We start from the raw sequence: 21,378 nt of genomic DNA on the forward strand, positions 1-21,378 counted from the left end.
CAGCTTCAGGCAGCAGTGTGGAGGATAGCATGGATGAAGAGAAGAATGTTCAGCAGGCAAGTGCTCTAACCGATGTCACCGATAACCAAGACCTTTTCATAACTTTGGAGACAATCACCTCCTCCACAGACATCTTCGCAGCCTATACGGGGGAGGGGAAGGGGGGGGAGGTCGTCCCCAGAACATGCCTGAAAACAGAGCAGGAACGCTCCCTGTACAACTCCATAAAGCTCTCAGAGGAACTCTGATTCTTCTCGCAAGGTTTCTGGGGAGACCTGCCTTATTGCGTCCTCCACAGTAGGACACCTTTCCATGCCAAGCTAGCAGTAAGTGGTCTGGAGTCACTGCAGCACAAAGCACTGCAGCATAAGGCCCAGGTTTCGGGCCACATTCACTCATCTCTGAATCACACAGTGATAGGAGCAGATGCTGACTTATATCTCACATGGAAACCTGGATAAAGAAGGGTAAGCTGTTAGCTGATGAATATGCAGTAAACCTCTGTTTGCTCAACCCTAAGGAAGCCCCTTAAGCTTGAGCCCCTACCCTGCCTTATCACCACTCTCAGACCCTCTCCTCCCGCATGGTCCCATGGGAAGGGAAAGCGAAGTAAACAGGGGAAGGGGTGATGTGCCAAACACACAAGACGCCACATAAGCCCATTCCCTGCCACCACACCCGGACACCTTCCCCCTTTGCAGGCTCAAGTCCTGGCCTGTCCCTTAACATGCCTACCACCAAAATGAGGACAGCTGCTCCCCTAAGAACTCTGGTGTACCTGCTGGATAGTGGCTGCTCGAAAGCATAATTGTGGCCTTGTACATAACACATCCCTAGTGTCTCTAGACCTGTGATGGCCAACATGCTAGATGCTAGCCACATGTGGCTATTTGTTCAAGACAACTAGCCACACTCAATTCAACCATGTGGCTATTTGGCCAATTTAGCCACTATAGTGGCTACTGCTTCAGAACTGGCTGGGCACCACAGCTCTAGACAGACTTTCCTTTTTGCTAACAGATTAGATTTTACACTCAATGTATCTCCTGTAAAGTCTGTCCTTCATTGTCTGTTAGTGGGAACAGCAGTAAGATGTTACACACTCCCCTGTCCAACTGGCACAAATCCACAGGCGAAAACAGAGTGTGGATGACATGTTCAAGGAGAAATGCATCCACCCACTTGGAGAGGGAAACCTTAAGCAAGTGGAGAATATGCTGCTGCTGAAGATAAGATGAGAGCAGAGCATGAGGACAGGAGAGCATGCAGGGAGCTGGAAGTGAAGAAGCAGGAGAGAATCTTGAAGACCACGGTGGATGTGAAGAACCACATGAAGGCCTGTCACTCTGCAGTGACACTCTGGCACTGCAAGTGCAGAAGGTGAGGGCCCACAAGAGAGCTTCGATTTAAACACAAAACCATTAAAATGTTGTGACATAGTGGGGGGAACTTGCTGGCTTCTATGGGTCTGTGGTAACCCCACTGGCTGCCGCCAGTACCACAGCCCAGAAGGACAGGGATGGGTCATTATGCAAAGGGATCTCTCAACTGGTCTGACCAGCTAACCCCCATGGAGAGGAACAAAGGAAGGTGGATGCTGCCCTGGCTGGGGGGCAGGGCTGGAGGAGAGGGAGTTAGTTTCTGTCTGGGAGGATGGAGGAAGCAGCCTCAGCAACAGGCTGGGGGGTTTAGAAGCCAAGACCCCCCTCCCATATCAAGGGGGGCTGAGGCATCCTAGGCCTGCCCTGTAACCTGATGACATCTGTGCTGTGCTGTATACTGGAGAAGCAATAAACCACCTATATTCTACTGGCTGGTGGAGTCTGTTCGTGCCATTACGGGGGTGCAGGAGGCGGGGGACCCCAACGCGCCGTCACACTTTATTAGTCAAATTTGTACAATCACCTTGGATTCAACACTTGTTAATCCATTTAAGAGTGACTAATGTTAATTTAACATAAATCAAGTTCCTACTGATGTATCAATGTAGGCTTACATTGCTGAAGAATATTCTTAAACTATATTAATATAATTCACTCAAACCAGACTAAGAATATACACTCAAGAGCATTTATCAGTACAAGTTTCATCAGTAGAAAAGGCCTGAAATAGTGACAACACAAGACAGATCAAGTTTTTAATACAGAAAGTTGCAGCAACAGTTAAGTCTTCCCGTGTGCCTGCACACACCCTTTGCATCTTACATTGGATGGTGACTGAGTTACAATAGCGTAAGAGGAAATAAACACTCATAGGTCATTACACCAAGAGGATGTGAGCAGGGATGTAAGCGAGTAGTCGACTACTAGATAAGCCTAAGTTTATTGGATAGTTGAGCTAACTATTGCATCCCTCCTGCCACTTGCTGCCTCTGTATTAGAGGCAGCAAGGGGGAGCAGAATAGTCTCCAGAGTGCCGCCTCCCACCCTGTTGCGGTCTTTATCAGAGGCAGCAGTGGGGTGAGGGGAAGACAGATAGCAGAGGGGGAAGGCTGCCATGAAGTAGCTTCTGCCCACGGTGGCCCAGACTCGCCACAGGCAGAGGCTGCTGCTATGAAGCAGCCCCTATCTGCGGTAAGCCAGGCTGGCCGCAGGCAGGAGCTCCTCTGGCAGTGGCCTGTTTGTGGTGGCTGGTCTGGCCATGAACAGGGGCTGCTGCTGGAACAGCCTCTGTCCGCAAGGGGGCACAGCTCCGCACTGGAACCTCCCCACAGAAAGCAGCTGCTGGACCTGGTGTGAGCTAGTACTGAGCAAGCCTGGCTCTATCCCAGCTTGCACTGATCCGGGACCTACCCCTGCTGCAACTCTGCATTTTAAATGTAAGTACAAGCCAGGCTGCATGTGCACCTGGCTCTTACTACATTTAAACTGCAGAACCGCAGCAGGGGTAGCTCCTGGACCAGCACAAACTGGGAAAGAGCATCTTCCCTTAGCAACTAATTGTTTAGTCAATACTAAACAATATTGACTACACGATTAATCAGTTACCCACCTCTTAACATCCTTAGATGCAAGTAGAGTAGCAGTTGTCCTGTAGACTCAGGAATTCTGCCAAATTTAGTTCTGCTGAAAACATTTTAAGTGGTAAAGCTAAAGGGTCATTTCTGTGCATTACTTAGAAGAAAGGCTTACAGAACCTTTAACATGTTATATCTTCCGCATTCCATGCAACCCTACCATACATGTTGAAGTCAGAGCAACAAGTGACCTACAACACCAACAGTGAAGTCCCCAATTAAACATGATGTTTAGTAAAATTATGTAATATACTCAATATTGCATAGCAGAGAGAACCAATTTTTTGAGATTTCCTACTTTTTAAAGCCAGTTCTATTTCCAAGGTTTTAGTTCTTGCAAGAAATAAGTTAAAGTTCCATCTACATTAATTAGGATGACCATTAGCTGCTGTATAAGCCATTTTTACAGATCTGTCTAGACTGCCACAGTTGCCTGTAGTCTACACTAGCCAGAGGCAACATTTCCCTAAGTAACATGAACAGCAGCACCATTGCCTTAAGTCTTCTACAGATAAGCTTGCTAGTGCATAGTCTGCCTGCCACTGTTAGTATCTATAATTTAAAACAGACAACCCTAACTGTGACATGCAACTGTACAAGCATATAGTTTTAAATCAGACAACATGACAGGATGCTAGCTGCTGTATTTCACTGGTAATGGCTCTGAGACAATTTTGCTACCCTTGCTACTTTCTGCACAGCACACAACGTATTAAGAGCAAACCAAGTTCACTCTTACGGGCATATTTCAAAAATGTGTGAATATTTGCTTGTGAAATCAGGTTTTGAAAAAACAGTCCAAAAACCAGTTCTGAGTAATTCAAATTAGGGATGTGAAAGGTTAACCAGTAAGCATCCCCCTTAATGGCTCTAGTTAACTGGTGAATGCTGAAGCAGCTTCACAGAGAGGGAAGGGGCACAGGCAAGGGCTACTGGTGAGTCCTCCACCCCGCAAATAGTTAACCAATTAATACACGATTTAACATCCCTAATTCAAACTTATTTTTTCATTTTGAATGGTAACCAGAACAACTGTTATATGGAAACCTCCAACTAGACCTGAGCAAAATGCTTTGACGAGGGGAAAGGAGTGTGCAAAAGAAATGCTGACGTTGTTGACTGGAGACCAGTCTCACTCACCACTTCACTTTGTAGGTCTGTGTGTTCCATTCCACAATGTGTTTGTCTTCTGAACAACTATATAAACAACCATTGTCCTGGTGCCACCTTACACAGTTTATTTTATTGTCATGACCACCATCCTACAAAAGAAGAAAAGCTTTAATTGTTAGTGGGCAAATGAAACACGCCTCAGCTAAGGAGTTTTCTTGAAATCAGTATATTAAACAAGACACTTTTCAGGGTCTAAATCAGGTTATAGAAATTATTAAAAAATGTATTCACCCAAACAAAGAGGTGAGAATATATGGCAATTTTAAGATGGTCTCACACATGCAGCTTCATGATAAAAATAAGTGGTTACACCATTAAAACTCTTTAAGTGATGATAGTTTTAGTGATGTAATTCAAGCTAGCTCTAGAACTGAAAAGTCACAGAAAGAAAAACATCCTCCTCCTCCCAGCATCATGTGTTTGAAGATTGGGAATTTAACAGTGTGGGGGGAAAATGCACTAGATTATATTAATCTGAGACCTCTTATTAGAGCTCAAATGACTATCAAAGAGCAGCAACAACATTTTACTAAGAATCTGATTTAAGCAGAACGAGGGGATGAAACACACGCCTAGAAGTTACTGGATATGCTTCCAAAAGATTTAAACAGTCTGTAAGAACATTGCTAACTGCTTTTAGCCATAATTTGAGAGCTTCCTGTAAAATTCTGCTGCATGTTATTAATTAAGCACCAGCCTGCTCAAAAAGCTAAGAAAATGTCTTCACTGCAAGTCAGCAGTGAGCGAAACCAAATATCACAGCAAGGCATTCTGCTTAGAAATGTGATTAACACGGCTACATTTCTGTCTGGTGTAGCTGAAACAAAATACAGGACTATGTAGCACTTTAAAGACTAACAAGATGGTTTATTAGATGATGAGCTTTCGTGGGCCAGACCCGGGTCTGGCCCACGAAAGCTCATCATCTAATAAACCATCTTGTTAGTCTTTAAAGTGCTACATAGTCCTGTATTTTGTTTCTGCTTAAAAATGGACAGAGAAAAATGTTATATTTCAAAACAAAAAATGACAGTAGTAATGACAAGGTAAGGAATGTTCTTGCAATTCCAAATATCTTTAAAAACAGAACACAAATATAACCCACTATTCTATTACTTAAAAAAGACAAAGGGACTGTAACCCCTGCTTGCTACACTTGCCAACCCACCTATCTGTCCACCACAGCTGGATCGTGACCTCCCCTCCTACCTACGCGCTCCAGGAGGGGGGCTGCATGCAGCCAGATGGAGCTAGACCATAGGGCATGCCTCAGAATTGGGCCGGGGACAGGACACTGCGACTAGGTGGAGGTTGGGCCCTGATTGGGCAGGATGTCTGGCGGGAAGAAGGGGGCAGGAGCAGGTATGGGTGCGTGAGGTGTTGGGGGTGAGGCATTTCCTTTTTTTGAGCTGTGTGCGGCACTCAGGCACTGAAGGCTTTCCAGCTGCTCCAACTGGGAAGCTACCTCCATCCCCACTTCTACTTCCAGGTCCAGGGCCCCAATGCTAAGACCCAGCAGAGAACCACTGCCTGCCTCGAGCTCCAACCTCGCGCCCTCCCTGCCTTGCTCGCACAATTACAATGCCAGTGCCAGATTCCTGTGGGAGAGGAAGGGAGGAGAAAGTTATGAGGCTCTATGCTGGATCCAGATTGCACAGCATGCATGCTTCCCAACAAGCCAGATCCAGCGCAGTACCTCGGGGGAGATCTCTTTCCCCCACATTCCTGCAGGAAGCGAATGCTGGCATCTTGCAAGGTAAGGAGGCCAGGAGGCTGGAGCGCCAGCGCCAGCATCAGTTCCCCACTGCATTGTGGCGTTGGGGCCCCGGACCCAGAAGTAGAAGCCAAGGGGGCCTCTTCAGAAATTTTTGAAGTGGTTCCAGGCCACCCCAGCAGGGGTAGGACCAGGGCACTTCCACACTTCCCCACCCACAAACCCTGAGCAGCAGCTGGTGGTTGACTTTAAGTGCTAAGCCCCTTGCAGGGCAGAAGGAGACTTCACACGCTCCTCCACCCCAAGCACTAATTGGCCTAGGGGTGGGAGGAGAAACAGGGCCTCCGTTGGCCAGATCAACTTGGTTGGCAGGCCACATCCAGTCCACAGAGGCCCTTTTGCCAACCCCAATCCAGACTAATAGGCACTGAGATGACTTCCCATGATTAATATGCATGCAGCACATCAATACCCACATGACAGATAGTCTAGATAGAACGAAGAGGAAGAACCAATCTGTATCTCTATTTCATAATATTATTATTGGTATCAACTATTATATTAATGTGTTTTGGTACAATTCAAATCTAAAGGCAAAGAAAGGTGAGGTTAGCAAAAAGGAAAAATGGTAATAGGATAGAACAAGCAGCTTATGGGTTGCGAAAAATCACATGCTGAGAATAAAGGAACAAGAGAATTGGAGAATAAGGATTCATATAAAACTTCATATGGAAAGTTAAGTTTGAGATTCACACCTTTTACATAAAAGCCAACATGCCAGTGCAAGTAGCATCTCCACATTTGCTAATGCAAATTTTTAATTCTCAAAACACAGAATATTGTCTTATTGTTGAAGATGCAATACAATGAAATTTATCTTAGGTTTATCTAAATCCTTACTATCCTCGCAAGGTAAAGAACTTAAAATTTACAAATGCACATGTAGTCATATGATGTTGTGCTAGCCTAGAAAAAGTAATTTCTCATCTTATAATATCAGTACTAAATATAGTCTCATTCCAGGTTTCTCAGATTCTTATGGGTATCTTGTGTGCGTGTGCACAGATCCATTCAGAATTCAAAACTGTAAAAATACCTCAGCCCACCCTTTTAAGCAAGAGTTATAATGGTAACATATGATCCAATAAAGACTGATGTAATACTTACTAGTTTGCTCTGTAATTCTCCTTTAACTGTGCTGTATAATAAAATACTGCCAACTGCTGTACCAATAGCCAACAGATCAACCTGTTCACCTGCTTCTGCAGCTTCAGATTTCCTTTTTTTCCTTTGAGGACCCTCCTGAAAAGAGATTGAGAAGGGGAGTTAAAAACCCAACCAGTTAGTCCAGCCAGCTTCCCCAAATAAGAGTTCTGTTACCCTAAAATTCAAACACAACTGGGAGCAAACTTATATAATGTAAATGCTATTGTATATAGGATATGATCATGTTTTAACACTATGCTACGTCTACACTGGCCCCTTTTCCGGAAGGGGCATGTAAATTTCACTAGTCGTCGTAGGGAAATCCGCGGGGGATTTAAATATCCCCCGCGGCATTTAAATAAAAATGTCCGCCGCTTTTTTCCGGCTTTTAAAAAAGCCGGAAAAGAGCGTCTAGACTGGCCCCAATCCTCCGGAAAAAGTGCCCTTTTCCGGAGGCTCTTATTCTTACTTTGAAGTATTTCTTACTTTGAAGTAAGAATAAGAGCCTCCGGAAAAGGGCACTTTTTCCGGAGGATCGGGGCCAGTCTAGACGCTCTTTTCCGGCTTTTTTAAAAGCCGGAAAAAAGCGGTGGACATTTTTATTTAAATGCCGCGGGGGATATTTAAATCCCCCGCGGATTTCCCTACGACGACTAGTGAAATTTACATGCCCCTTCCGGAAAAGGGGCCAGTGTAGACGTAGCCATTAATTAGAAAGATTACAAAACTTAGTGTAGACAAGCCCAAAGAGCCATAGTACCACCATATGGATAAAAATAAAAAAATCACAAAACTAAGTCAATATTTTAAAAAGACTGGATGAAGCCATTCTGAGAGCATACTCCTGTCCAATGAAGAAAACCCCAAGGACATTTTACAGTCTTTGATTTCTTCACAGAGCCAGAGAGACTGAAAAGAAATAGAGCAGAGGTATGTTTCACCCCCAAAGGGGAAGATAAAGGCCATAACGGAATTTAGTATTATCATGCTTTCCATTTTCAAAGCACTTTACAAATACTGAGTAAACCTCAGCTCACCTAAAAGTGCTATTCCCATTTTACAGATGGACTGTACTGTCCTAGTTATCCCAAGGCTAGCAAGTCAGTCAGTAATACAACAGGCATTGTATCTTGTAATTCCTGGCTCCTATGCTCAGACTATTTCTTAATCCTTAGCTCTCAGTTTGAGTGCCACTAACAATTAGGGATGTTAGGACTAGTCGATAAGCAAATGCTTATCGGTTAGTCAGTCGACTAATCAATTCTCCCCCCTCACTGCCTCTATCAGATAGGCGAAAGTGGCGGTACTTGAAAGCGGCAGCGCTGCACAGCTGATCCCCGGCTCAGCTACGTGGTGCTGCCCCTTTGAAACGCCGCCTCTGATACCTGGGACTCCCCAGCTGATCCTGGGCTCCAGCATGGCATTTCTGTGGAACCCCCTGGGATCAGCTGGGGAGTCCCCAACTGATCACAGGTTCTGGGGAAATGCCATGTGGAACCTGGTCAGCTGGGGAGTCCCAAGCTGATCCTGGATTGCGCTGAAATGCTGCGTGGAGCCCGGGATCAGCTGGGGAGTTCCCAGTTGACCCTGGCTCCGCGTGGCATTTCAAATTGGCAGCGCAGCATGGAGTCCAGGCTCCATGCTGCGCTGCTGCTTTGAAATGCACAAGAGTCCCCGCTGGGGACTCTTGTGCATTTCAAAGCTGGCACCTGAGTGCAGCCTGGAGTCAGCAGGACTTCCCACTGGCCCCTGACTGCACGAGGAGTTCCGCATTCCTCCTTTGAAATGTACAAAAGCCCCAGCCCCAGAAATTCCATCAACTACTCGACCTGTCAATTAACCATTACTTAACATCCTTACTGACAATCTCTATGGAGTTTCATCCAGTCCCTGCTGGCCAGAAGTGTGGCTGGATTGCCACATTAGGTAAGTAAAGACTAGAATCAGTTCCTCAGAATGTCAAACCATAAAGAAAGGAGAAAAAGCAAACACCACCATTCTTCTGTTCACAGGAGTTTAATGTCAGACTGTCTTCATACTCACCTGTTTAAGGTCTCAGAAGAACAAAGCAGTCCCAATTCCCCAGACCAAAGGAAAATGTCAAGTTTGTTGTACCTTAGGGTACGTCTAGACTACATGCCTCTGGCGACAGAGGCATGTAGATTAGGCTACCCGACAGAGTAAAATGAAGCGGCGATTTAAATAATCGCCGCTTCATTTAAATTTACATGGCTGCCGCGTTGAGCCGACAAACAGCTGATCAGCTGTTTGTCGGCTCAGCGCGATAGTCTGGACGCTCCCCTGCCGACATCAAAGGGAGTTGTCGACAACCCAGGTATGCCTCATCCCAGGAGGCATACCTGGGTTGTCGACAACTCCCTTTGATGTCGGCAGGGGAGCGTCCAGACCATCGCGCTGAGCCGACAAACAGCTGATCAGCTGTTTGTCGGCTCAACGCGGCAGCCATGTAAATTTAAATGAAGCGGCGATTATTTAAATCGCCGCTTCATTTTACTCTGTCGGGTAGCCTAATCTACATGCCTCTGTCGCCAGACGCATGTAGTCTAGACGTACCCTATGGTAGACACTACACTTCATCTCAGATTTCATTTAAAAACGTTTTCTACCCACAACACACAAAACGACATTTCCTCTATAGAACAGGATATCTGCACTAATGCACAACCAGAAAGCCCAAAAAGATCTCCTTGTGGGCTTAAAACAAAAGCAGACAACTTTGTGAAAGCCTTGCTGCTCCACCTACCTCAGCATCTATTTTACATTACACTAAGTAACATGCAACATGTAATTAGTTTGTATCCAAGCCCAAAGATATGAGAGCTGCAGGGCACCTGGAAGTTTACACAACATTTAAGTTTTGAATTTTAAACCGAGAGAGAGAGAGATTTGGGTCCTTGAAGATATAGTACTTCAAAAAATTTTGACAGGGCTAAATATAGAATAATTTTAGCTGAGTTTAACTGTGCCAGTTTAATAAAAATCAGAATAACTGACATTTGCATTAAAAACACCGCTAACACTATTACAAAAGCTTTCACACAAAGCCATTTAAGTAAAAAGCTGTAGTCTCTACTTGCCACCAATGTACTTTCAGGCTTCATTTTCAGTCGTGAAAGGAAAAATTTTTAAGTGTACCAAACACATGAATGCAGCAAAAACTGTACAAGCTACAAAGCATATCATACCTGGAACAAAAAATTTCAAACCAGGTCTAATGCATGTTAAATCACAGTTTTGAAGTCACGTTCAATACTAGGTCTAAACATTAAACCAATTAAATAAACTTGTTTGGATGTAGCCACATTAAAATTGTATTTAAACAGTTCTTTGGACAGTGAAAACGAGGACTATGTATGCACTAGACACCTGGACAGTACTAGACGATCCTAAGTAGTAGGGATGTGAAAGGTTAGGTCAGAGATTGGGAACTTAAGGCCTAGGGGGCTGGATCTAGCCCCCAACTTGCCTGGATCCGGTCCCCATGGCTTGGAGCTCTCCCGCAGCATTGGGAAACCTGCACTGGAGCTCCAGTTCCTCATCCCACCCCTGCTGTTGCTCCGCAGGACTGCAGCACACAAAATCTACTAGCCTGGGCTCCCCAAGACTCTGGTATATGAGGGGAATGTGGAGAATGTTTCTCTCCTCTGTCAGGAGCCGCCTCAGTGAGGGTTATTTTATTTCTTGCTTGTGTGTGACCCTCATCTGATTTTTTTTTGTGGGTCAGCGGCCCCCGAAACAAAGAAGGTTCTCCTCTGCTAGGTTAGGTGACGCTTACTGGTTCTGGTTAACCAGTTGGGGCTAGCGCAGCTCCCCACCCACTATGGGCAGAGAGCTGCTGCAGCGCCAAGAGGCCTGCAGTGGACCGGGGCTTCTCTGGCCAGGCTGGAGAAGCCCACTCTTCAATAAGTTAATCAATCACATGGAATTTTACATTCCTAAGTAGGGATGTCACTTGTTAATTGGTAAACATCACAGTGCAGCAGGCAGCCTAGACAGGCCCTCCACCCACGGGATCCCATTTAACCGGTTAACAGATTAAATGGGATTTTACATCCCTAACTCTAATCACTATGTGCATTTCCTAATACTCTTTCATACTTAAGATGAACTGCAAAGGAAAAAGGAAACCAGTTAAGCACATATGGATGCTGAAAACCCTTTCCCCTTGAAATAATAAGCAACCAGCCATCAGCACAGAAGCAGCAACTAATTTATCTAAAATCTCCTTCCCCCTAAATCACTGGTATTCCAGAACAAGTCAGTCTGACCAAAGTCCATTCAACTCACAGCATTTCCAGTATCACAGAATGGAGAACCTGCTCATTCAAAGGGAAATGGTTTTAAAGTTACCTTATGTCTTTGCCAAAATGCTCTCAAAAGCCTGACTAGTGAAAGCATTTGGTATGGAGTCTTTGGAATAAAAGGTGCTCAACAAACATGAGGATTAAATATTGATCTAGAAACTGCCTCGCTCATACCCTTGCAAAAAAACTCCACAGAACTAAAATACAAGCCAGTCTTAGGTCCTGATCCAGCAACGATCATCACATGGCGATAGTTTCTATTCATTGTGACCCAAAACAGAAATTACTACAGAATTGGGGTCTTAGATACCAGATATCATCCAGGCTTGAATGTGTAAACATAGAACTTGATTCTTCCATGTATAAATGTTTTACTGATTTCTCAGATGCTAAGGATTGAAGAAATATTTAGAACTCACTCATGATTTTGACTGAGGAATATTAGTATTTTAGTTAAAGCAGTCATGATAAAAGAAAAAAATCAAATTATTTTAAGAGGGCATGTTTTCCATGATATCCTCACTTGAAATATAGATTTTTTTTTTTAATTTTAAATAAGGGACTATTTCAGCAAGGCTTCCTAATGGCTAAAAAACATGTGGTCATTGTTAAAGTAGAAAAAGTCCCGAACACACTTTACTTTTGTGTAAGTGGAACCTGGCAGAACACCATCCAGAGCAGGGGTGGGCAATAATTTTAGATGGGGAGAAGGGGGACCCTTTTAGACATTTTTGAAGTGGCCCTGAGCTGCCCCAGAAGGGGCGGGGCCAGGACACTTCTGTGCTTCCCTGCCCACGGACCCTGACTGGCCAAGAGGTGGGAGGACTTGGAGTTATCGTGGACAGCTCTCTGAAAACTTCCACGCAGTGTGCAGCGGTGGTCAAAAAGGCAAATAGGATGCTAGGAATTATTAAGAAAGGGATAGAAAATAAGACCCAGAATATTTTACTGACCCTGTATAAAACTATGGTACGCCCACATCTTGACTACTGTGTACAGATGCGGTCTCACCTCAAAAAAAATATTTTGGCCTTGGAAAGGGTTCAGAAAAGGGCAACTAAAATGATTATGGGTTTGGAACGGGTCCCATATGAGGAGAGGTTAAAGTGACTGGGACTTTTCAGTTTAGAAAAGAGGAGACTGAGGAGGGATATGACAGAGGTCTATAAAATCATGAGTGGTGTGGAGAGGGCCGATAAAGAAAAGTAATTTATTAGTGCCCTAAATAGAAGAACTAGAGGACACCAAATGAAATTAATGGGTAGCAGGTTTAAAACTAATAAAAGAAAGTTCTTCTTCACCCAGCATGTAGTCAACCTGTGGAACTCCTTGCCAGAGGAGGCTGTGAAGGCTAGGACTATAATAGAGTTTAAAGAGAAGCTAGATAATTTCATGGAGGTTAGGTCCATAAAAGGCTATTAGCCAGGGGATAAAATGGTGTCCTTGGCCTCTGTCTGTCAGAGGCTGGAGAGGGATGGCAGGAGACAAATCGCTTGATCATTGTCTTCGGTCCACCCTCTCTGGGGCACCTGGTGCTGGCCACTGTCGGCAGACAGGATACTGGGCTAGAAGGACCTTTGGTCTAACCAGTACGGCCGTTCTTATGTTCTTATGACTGCATGAAGTCCTTGCCCTCCCCCCAAAGAAACTTTGCACACTCCCCGACAATTGACTTGAGGGCGGGGGGAGTGTGCAAAGTCTCTTGCTCCCTGCCTCTACCCTGCAAGGGGCACGCAGCACTTAGTCAACCCTGGTGGGTTGACTAAGTGCCATGCATCGCTGGCAGGGGAGGAGACTTTGCATACTCCCCCATCCCTGATTGGCCTGGGAGTGTGGCAGTGTCCTATGGAAGCATCTACTGGCATATGATTATTCTTAAAGCATGGCACATTAGTAGAAAACAGCAAGCTTTCTGGGGCAAAAGGAGACAAAAATGTATGTTACAAGCAGGAGCGGTCCGAGGCCGGCTGTGGCAGCTGGAGCCCCAGGTGGGCGGCGCAATTTGCGCCCTCGCCTGCACAGCCGTCAATGGCCGTGACGTCATCATCGGGCGCCCAGGCTCACAGGCCGCCCCTGGTTACAAGCAGCACATTCAGCATCCTTTAGCTGGCTCAGTTAACAGAGCTTTATTTTTTTTCTTTCCTTGTTCAATCTGAGAGCAAAACAGCAAGTTACTAAAATACAGAGAATACAGACTGCAAGATGTGAAAAGTTTTCAGTTCCACAAGAGAAAATGCTGATTTCCAGGCAATGGTCAGAGGCCAACATGTTAAGAGATAATTAGCACTAAGATGTGGCACAGCATTTGACAAAATTCTTCGCAAAATAAAAAGCCCAGATTTTAAAACATGTTAGCCATTAAAAACATGTTAGCCAAACTATTTTAAGATATCAAGCTTCAGGGGTTAGCCGAGTTAGTCTGTAACAGGAAAAACTTAAACAACAAATAGTCTAGTAGCACCTTAAAGCCCGACAAAACATGTAGACAGTATCATGAGCTTTCGTTCTTGCTAGAAAGCTGGTCAAAAAGCTCAAGTAACACATTGTATCATATCAGGATACCATGTGATTACCTTTCTTTTTCTCTTCAGCATCTGAGGAAGTGAATTGTAGATCATGAATTTTATGTTCTAATACCCTATTAAATTTGTTATTTAAAGTGCCACTGAACTCATTTTTGTCATAATGTTTGAAAGCTGTATTACGGGTTACAACATATTTTGGTTCCATCCACACAGGCAAACCAAATCAATACTACACATGGCGTGCCAAGATACAGTACACTAAGTACAGAGAGTCCTGCAGTTTCTTCAGTGAGTACAGATACCAAGTTACAAGAACTGTTTACAAAAGTGTCTTGCTATAATTGAGAAAATTAAAGTATAGAACTGTAAGTTAGGACATCTAAAAACGTCTTCTACATACCACAAAAATCTTGTGTCCTTAGGCAATTCACAGTCTCTCAGATTTCCCAATCAGTAATAAGGGATAATACTGAGAAGCAATGCCAGAATAAATTAAGTATGTAAAGCACTTTGAAATCCTTGTACAGATGTATAAAATACAAAATGTAATATGGCTATATTACTAGTCAGGGAAAATTACTGTTTCTGAATAAGAACAAGCACAAATATTGTTTTTATTTAAAAAAGATGGTTGATTGGCTTCAAATCTCAAAACAGATAGGATGGTAACTGAACTACAGCCTTGTTTAAATTCTGATAATACCTTTGGTTTGGTAATGAACTGTAAGAATAAGAAATGCTCTGAAATTCAAAACTGGTATTTCCATGTTCTGGACTGCACTTAGTGAAATCACTGAATGTTACTCATACCCATTTAAAGCATTCCTGAATCGCAGAAAAATTCCCCTCTGCAAATAACTTGCAAATAGTCATTTACAAATAGGAAGAGTGGCGAGGCAGAGGTTCTCCCAAAAGGAGACATGAATTCCTAATGTGATTACTCTTGCCTTGACAGTATCTCATCAAAGATATGATAGGTATATTGCAAAATATTCTTTGAGCAAAGGATACTTATAGCTATTATACATGCATGGGGTTTGATTAATTTATACAGCTAATAGAAACCTATTTCAGAAGAATTACCTGTCAGCCAAATCATTTTGTCAGAGCCACAGGTGAGAATGGCTTATCCAAGTGCTCCCCCATCCCCAAATAATCTGGATTCTAGATGATTTTCATTCCACAAGAATTTTTGATAAATAAGGAGGTACTAGGTACATGGTCAAAAATAATCAATGGATACAAGAAATTGTTTCTTAGTTTTCTTCCTAGCCTTGGACACTAGGTGACCAAGACACTTACTCCCTTCATCAGTTTCCCCAAAGTGTAAAATACCCACCTCACAAAGAGGCTGGGATTGTTAGTTCAATAACACCTCTAAAGTGCTTACAAACGACCTAATGAAAGACACCAGAAGTGTTACTGTGCCTTACAAGCAGGCACAGATTCAGCACAGATTCAGTTTTTTTTAATTGTATCCTTTGGTATATATGGTTGTGACTACTTTCTTCCACTATTTGATCTGAGGAAGTGGGTCTGGCCCACGAAAGCTCATCATCTAATAAACCATCTTGTTAGTCTTTAAAGTGCTACATTGTCCTGCATTTAGATTCAGCACCATACATCTAATGAGGGTAGCAGAGTTAGTCTGTAAGTGGAAAAACTTAAAAAACAATGAATAGTGTTGCAGCACCTTAGAGCCTAACAGAACAGGTAGACGGCATCATGAGCTTTCGTGGGCACAACCCACTTCTTCAGAACACCACGCTCTGAGTGGTGCTACTGCTCCAGAGCACACACTTGACACCAGCTTGGGCTACCTCACTACTGGGCACGTAGGACTGGTAGTAAGATCCCTCCCCCACCCCATCCCGGGTTCTCTCCTCTGCCCAGCCCCAATCCTAGGACGAGCCTCACTAACCCCTCGGTCTGGCCCGCACTAGCCTCCCTCACTGGGACCCCCCCAGGACGGGCCACGTCGGCCTCATCATCCCTAGCCCCGAGATGGGAGGAGGGCAACACGTGCGCTGCGGGAGGCCCGTCTATAGTGGTGCTGCCCGGCAGGGCGTCGCATACACAAGGGGGGGGGGGCTGTGACCGTGGCCCCGTCCCACGGGGGCTGCCCCCGCCGCAGGGGGAGAGCTCCCCCCACTCGGGGCCTACTGGCGGCTCCGCTCGGGGAAGCCACATGGTGCCGGGGGTGGGGCGGAGCAGGCCCGGCCCCGCACGCAGCGAGCGGGCCATGCGGCGTGAGCGGCAGCCCCGCGACCCGGCCCGCCGCGGCCCCGCGGTCCCTCCCGCCCCGGTACCTTGCTCGGGGGCTGGCGGCCCCCCGGCGGGGCCCAGGCCAGGCAGGTGCAGGCGGCGCTGAGGTGGGCGGAGGGCACGTACTCGTGCTGCAGGCGGCTGCTCGGCGTCTCCCACACGCGGAGGCGCCCGTCGGGGCCGCACAGCGCCAGGGAGCGGCGGCCGCCCGGAGAGAAGGCGCAGGGGGCCCGCGGGGGGTCCCCGCCACACGCTGCTCCTGCCCCAGCCGCCGCCATGGCGCTCTCGGCCCGGCCTCTGCTCCAGGCCAGCGGCGCAGCGGCCACGTGTTCCCGCCCCGCGCAGGCGCGCTGGCCTGGACGGGCTCCCCCTGCGCCGCCCCTCCCCTTGCCCGGGGGGGGGGGGGGGTGAGCGTGGCAGGGAGGGGGCAGGAAAGGGGAGTCGGGGGGGCTGGAGGGGGCAGGAGAGCGGGGCAAGGGCGCTGGGAGTTGCAGGAGAGGTGTGGGGGGGGGGCATAATCTGCGTACAACTAGTGTTTTGAAGCGGGTAGGGGCAGGGTGAAAGGCGGTTCTGGGGGCTGAGTACATGACAGCTTTGGGAAATACTTTGTGTGCTGGATGGGGGGGGCGGGTCGTCGAGACTGTCACATTTTTTAAGGAAGGTTTTTTAAAGACCTCTAACTGTGCGAGCTTGTCAAATGTAGGCTCTGTCTAATGTGACTGTACCAAAGGATGCCTGGGACATTGTTGTTGCACTTTAATTTTAAGGTTCAGCTTGTTGTTAACTACATACTGGGAAGGAGTAAATATTGCAGAAACATCTGCTTTGTCTCTGCCACAATTGATCAAAAGATTCATAGATTCCACGGCTGGAAGGTATCCTTGTGATGTCTAGCCTGACTTCTTAGAGTAATAATTAAATAATTCCTAGAGCAGGGCTTTTAGAAAAATAGCTCATCTTAATTTAAAAATGGTCAGTGATGGAGACTCCACCATGACTTTTGATATGCTGTTCCAATACTTAATTACTTTCCATGTTAAAAATTTACACCTTATTTCCAGTCTGAATTTGTCAAGGTTTAACTTCCAGCCATTGGGCTGTGTTATACCTTTCTCTGATAGACTGAAGAGCCAGTAATGAATATTTGTTCACAGAAGTATACATTCTCATTGAGTTACACACATAGGCTATGTCTACACTCGCGGCTTCTTGCGCGAGTAATATGCAAATGAGGCTAAGCGTGGAATATTGCCGAGCCTCATTTGCATACCTAACAAGCCACCATTTTTTTCAGAAGAGGCTCTTGCGCAAGAAGTTCTTCCTGTCAAGTACTAGGTGTAACGGCATTGCGCAAGAGGGTTTTTCTTGCATAAGAAGGGACAGTGTAGACGCTCCTTATTGCACAAGAGCCTCTTCTGAAAAAAATGGTGGCTCATTAGGTATGCAAATGAGGCTCGGTGATATTCCACGCTTAGCCTCATTTGCATATTACTCGCGCAAGAAGCCGCGAGTGTAGACATAGCCATACTGGTTTTAGTGCATATCTTGCCAAGTAATCCAACCACCTGTCCTCTTCATTATTTACCACTCCCCCAACTTTTATGTAATTACCAAACTTTTGCGGTTGTGATTTTATGTTTTCGTCCAAGGTATAGGTAAAAATGTTAAATAGCATAGAGCCAAGAACAGGCCCTGCAGAAACACACCTGTCTATGATTGGTCCCAAAAAGTAATTAAAACAGAGAACCATCTGCCAACATTTAATTTATTTAACATGGGCCATGTTAATTTTATATTGTTGTAGGTTTTTTAATAAAAATGTAATGCTATACCAAATCAAATACCTTAGAGAAGTATTTGGATCAATTTCTGTTGATGGAAGGTACAAGTTTCAAACTTCACAGCAGGAATGTGAACAGGTAACTGGTTAAGTTACCCAGTAATCATCACCCTTAATGGTTAACCATTACCCGGAGTAGCCCAGGGCTGCTCCAGCCCCATTCGACTGCTGGCCCCCAGCCCATGCAGGCAGAGGGGTGGGAGGCAGAGGTGGCATGAAGGGAGATGGTGGCTGGCTCCAAGCCCATGTGGGCTGAGAGCCAGCAGTCCTACCACCATGCCACTTCCACCCCCTTTGCCCTAGCACACTGTGTGAGGCTGACTTAATTAGTTAAGCAGTTAAACATTAAGTTAAACAGGATTTTACATCCCTACTTCACAGTTCTTCAGGTCTGGGGAAGGTACAGAAGTCTGAGTATGTTACATCAATACCAAATGGGTAAAGATTTCCAGTTAGTTTGACAGGATCTGTTTTCCATAAACCCATGGACATTGGCATTAATTATATTTCTCTCATAAATTAATTGAGGTGTGTATTAGCTGCTCCAGTATCCTGACGGAGTGATAGAAAATGTAGCCTGGATATCAGGAAAAAAATATAGGATCTATTAAAATACAACATTGTTTCCCATGGATAATGGTGGAAGCCCCAGTTGTTAAGGTATACTTTAAGCAAGAATGAAAAAAACCCCCACCAGAAAGTGTAATCTAGGAATCAATCCCACAGTTACAGGGAAGCAGACTAGATTATTTAATTAATATTTCTCTTCTGTCATTTCCATTATTAGCTTCTTTCCCTTGATTATGTGGGCAATGCATTGCAAATTTCTGTATTAAACCAAGCCTACATATAAACAAGGGTGTGAAAAAGTGTGATGCCTGAGCAAAGTGTGATGCCTGAGGAAGTTGGGTCTGCTTCGTCTGCAGAAGCAAAGAGTGAGGGGGGATTTGATAGCAGCCTTCAACATCCTGAAGGGAGATTCCAAAGAGGATGGAGAAAGGCTGTTCTCAGTAGTGACAGATGGCAGAACAAGGAGCAATGGTCTCAAGTTGTGGTGGGAGAGGTCCAGATTGGATATTAGGAAAAACTATTTCACTAGAAGCAAAATGCAGGACAATGTAGCACTTTAAAGACTAACAAGATGGTTTATTAGATGATGAGCTTTCGTGGGCCAGACCCACTTCCTCAGATCAAATAATGGAAGAAAACAGTCACAACCATATATACCAAAGGATACAATTTAAAAAAAATGAACACACATGAAAAGGACAAATCACATTACAGAACAGAAGGGGGATGTGGGGGGGGGGGGGGAGGGAAGGAAGGTGAATGCCAGTGAGTTAATGATATTAGAGGTGGGGAAGGGGAAATGTCTGTGAGTTAATAGTATTAGAGGTGATAATTGGGGAAGCTATCTTTACACATTACATGCGCCGTGCACCCAGGGCACAAAAGTGGCTTGGGCCGGCCCTGGGGCTATGCTCCCTGCTTACTACACTCACCAATCCTGTCACTGGAAGTAGGCAAGCCTGGTTCTCCCCTAGCCACTGGGGAGGTGAGGGCTGGGGTCACAGCCAGCCCTGGCCTCTTAGCTCCCCATCCCGTCACAGCCAGCCCTGGCCTTGCCACCACCTCCCTGGTCACAGTCCTCACCTCTCAACTCCCACCTGTTCCTCCCCCGGCCACACCAGGCCACAGCTTCCGCCCCACCAGCCTCTCAGACCCGCTACACTTCTCCGTGGTTGCAGCCTTGGTCTCTCGGCTTCCCTCCGGCCACCAGAGGAGTGCCAGGGCTGAGCCAGGAGGTGGCAGGAGCAGCGGCAGTGGCTCCTTGCTGCACTTGAGGCCCCGACACTCTGAGACCCAGCAGGGAACCACTGCCTCCGGCTGCCTCGGGCCAGGCACTTGCTCCCCCTGCCACAAGATTAGCACACCAGTGCCAGCTTTCTAAGGGGAGGGAAACCCCGAGGCTCCACGCTGGTTCTGGTTTGCGGGGAAGTGTGCATGCTGCTGTGGGGAAGGGAGGAGAGGAGCAACTCATGCACTTCGCCTTAAGTCAGAGCTGGTGCAGAGTCTCAGGACTTTCTCTTCTCCCCACTCTCCTGCAGGAAGCAGGGTTTCCAGGTGTCTGGTATTGAACTGGACAGTTCGGTATTTTCACCTCCTGTCCGGTAAAAAAATTCAGAAAATACTGGACACCTAAAATGTCTGGTACTTTCTGATTTTTCCCCAGTCAGGAGGCAAAAATCCCAGGCGGTCTGGCTCAATACAGAGGCAGCCTGGCAACCCTAATGCTTACCGGGGATCTGTCCGACCCGGCACAGGGAGGTAAAATGGTGGGCGGCCACTGGCAGCCTGTTAGGGCCAAAAAGTAACATAATTTTCTTACAGGGACTGTCTTATAGCAACCTCCTTGGAGGACAGGTGGTGGAGGGAGAGTCAGGGCAGGGGGAGAGGAAGTTACAATACAATAGTATCTGTAAGAAATTTTAGTGTGAGGAGTTCAGAGCAGGGGGTTGGGGTTTAGGGCAGGGAGATTGGAGGGAGGTTGTCTTCCTTCTTTTAGGCCCTAGTTATGCAGGCTATGTCTACACTGCACGCTTATTGTGAAATAACTCATGCTATTTCAAAATAACAGGTTTCTTAGTCCGACTTCTGTAACCCTCATTTCACGAGGAGTAAGGGAAGTCGAAGGGGGAGTGCTCTTCCTTCGACTTCCTGCTGTGTAGACAGCGCCAAAAGCTGAATTCAGCTATTTTGACTTAAGCTACACAATTGACATAGCTGAAGTTGTGATCTTAACTCGACTTTAGCCCACAGTGTACACGTACCCACAGTGAACTCCCTGTGGTCCCATTGTCCATACTGAGCTCACTGCAGATGGAGGACTTATAATTCATTCTGAAAAATAAAGATGCAAATATATTGTTCAGACTATGTTGCAGCATGAAAACATAAAATCTTCAGAAAACCTAGTCAATCTCTGACTGTCACCATAGTGATTTTGCAGTTATTTCTTCTCCACCATTATACATAGGAAATGAAAACAAGGCTTTATATCATCACTTCTAGACAATGTTTGATTCAAATTTACAGCGTGTTGTACTTTTCTTTTTATTGTATATTTTTGGAAAACTTTGAATTGCAGTAGCATATCAACTTTACCTATGTTTTGTGTTTCACCAAACCATTTTACTAAAATAAACTTAAATTACAGTATGATTCATTTAAATAAAAAGACTTTGTATTTTTGTCTAGCTGACCAAGAAATGGGATTTAAATTATATTCAATTCAGGTTGTTACTTCCAAGGCG

General features: G+C 45.6%; 1 protein-coding gene and 1 non-coding gene across 2 annotated transcripts in view; both read right to left on the reverse strand.

Moving 5' to 3' along the window:
• Positions 1–16,564, reverse strand: part of WDR43 (WD repeat domain 43) — a 44,863-nt gene extending 28,299 nt beyond the window's left edge. The window contains exons 1-3 of the mRNA XM_075925364.1: positions 16,269–16,564; positions 7,071–7,205; positions 4,157–4,278 (exon numbers count right to left, since the gene is read on the reverse strand). Coding sequence (XP_075781479.1) covers positions 4,157–4,278; positions 7,071–7,205; positions 16,269–16,502 — 491 coding nt within the window. The 5' untranslated portion in view covers positions 16,503–16,564. The remainder of the gene's footprint in view (positions 1–4,156; positions 4,279–7,070; positions 7,206–16,268) is intronic.
• On the reverse strand, positions 4,887–4,954 carry LOC112544585 (small nucleolar RNA SNORD53/SNORD92). The gene has a single exon (XR_003087929.1). It is a non-coding gene; the product is annotated as a small nucleolar RNA SNORD53/SNORD92 (small nucleolar RNA).
• Positions 16,565–21,378: the final 4,814 nt, after the last annotated feature.

This window comes from Pelodiscus sinensis, chromosome 3 (assembly GCF_049634645.1).
Source record: "Pelodiscus sinensis isolate JC-2024 chromosome 3, ASM4963464v1, whole genome shotgun sequence".
NCBI lineage: Eukaryota > Metazoa > Chordata > Testudines > Trionychidae > Pelodiscus > Pelodiscus sinensis.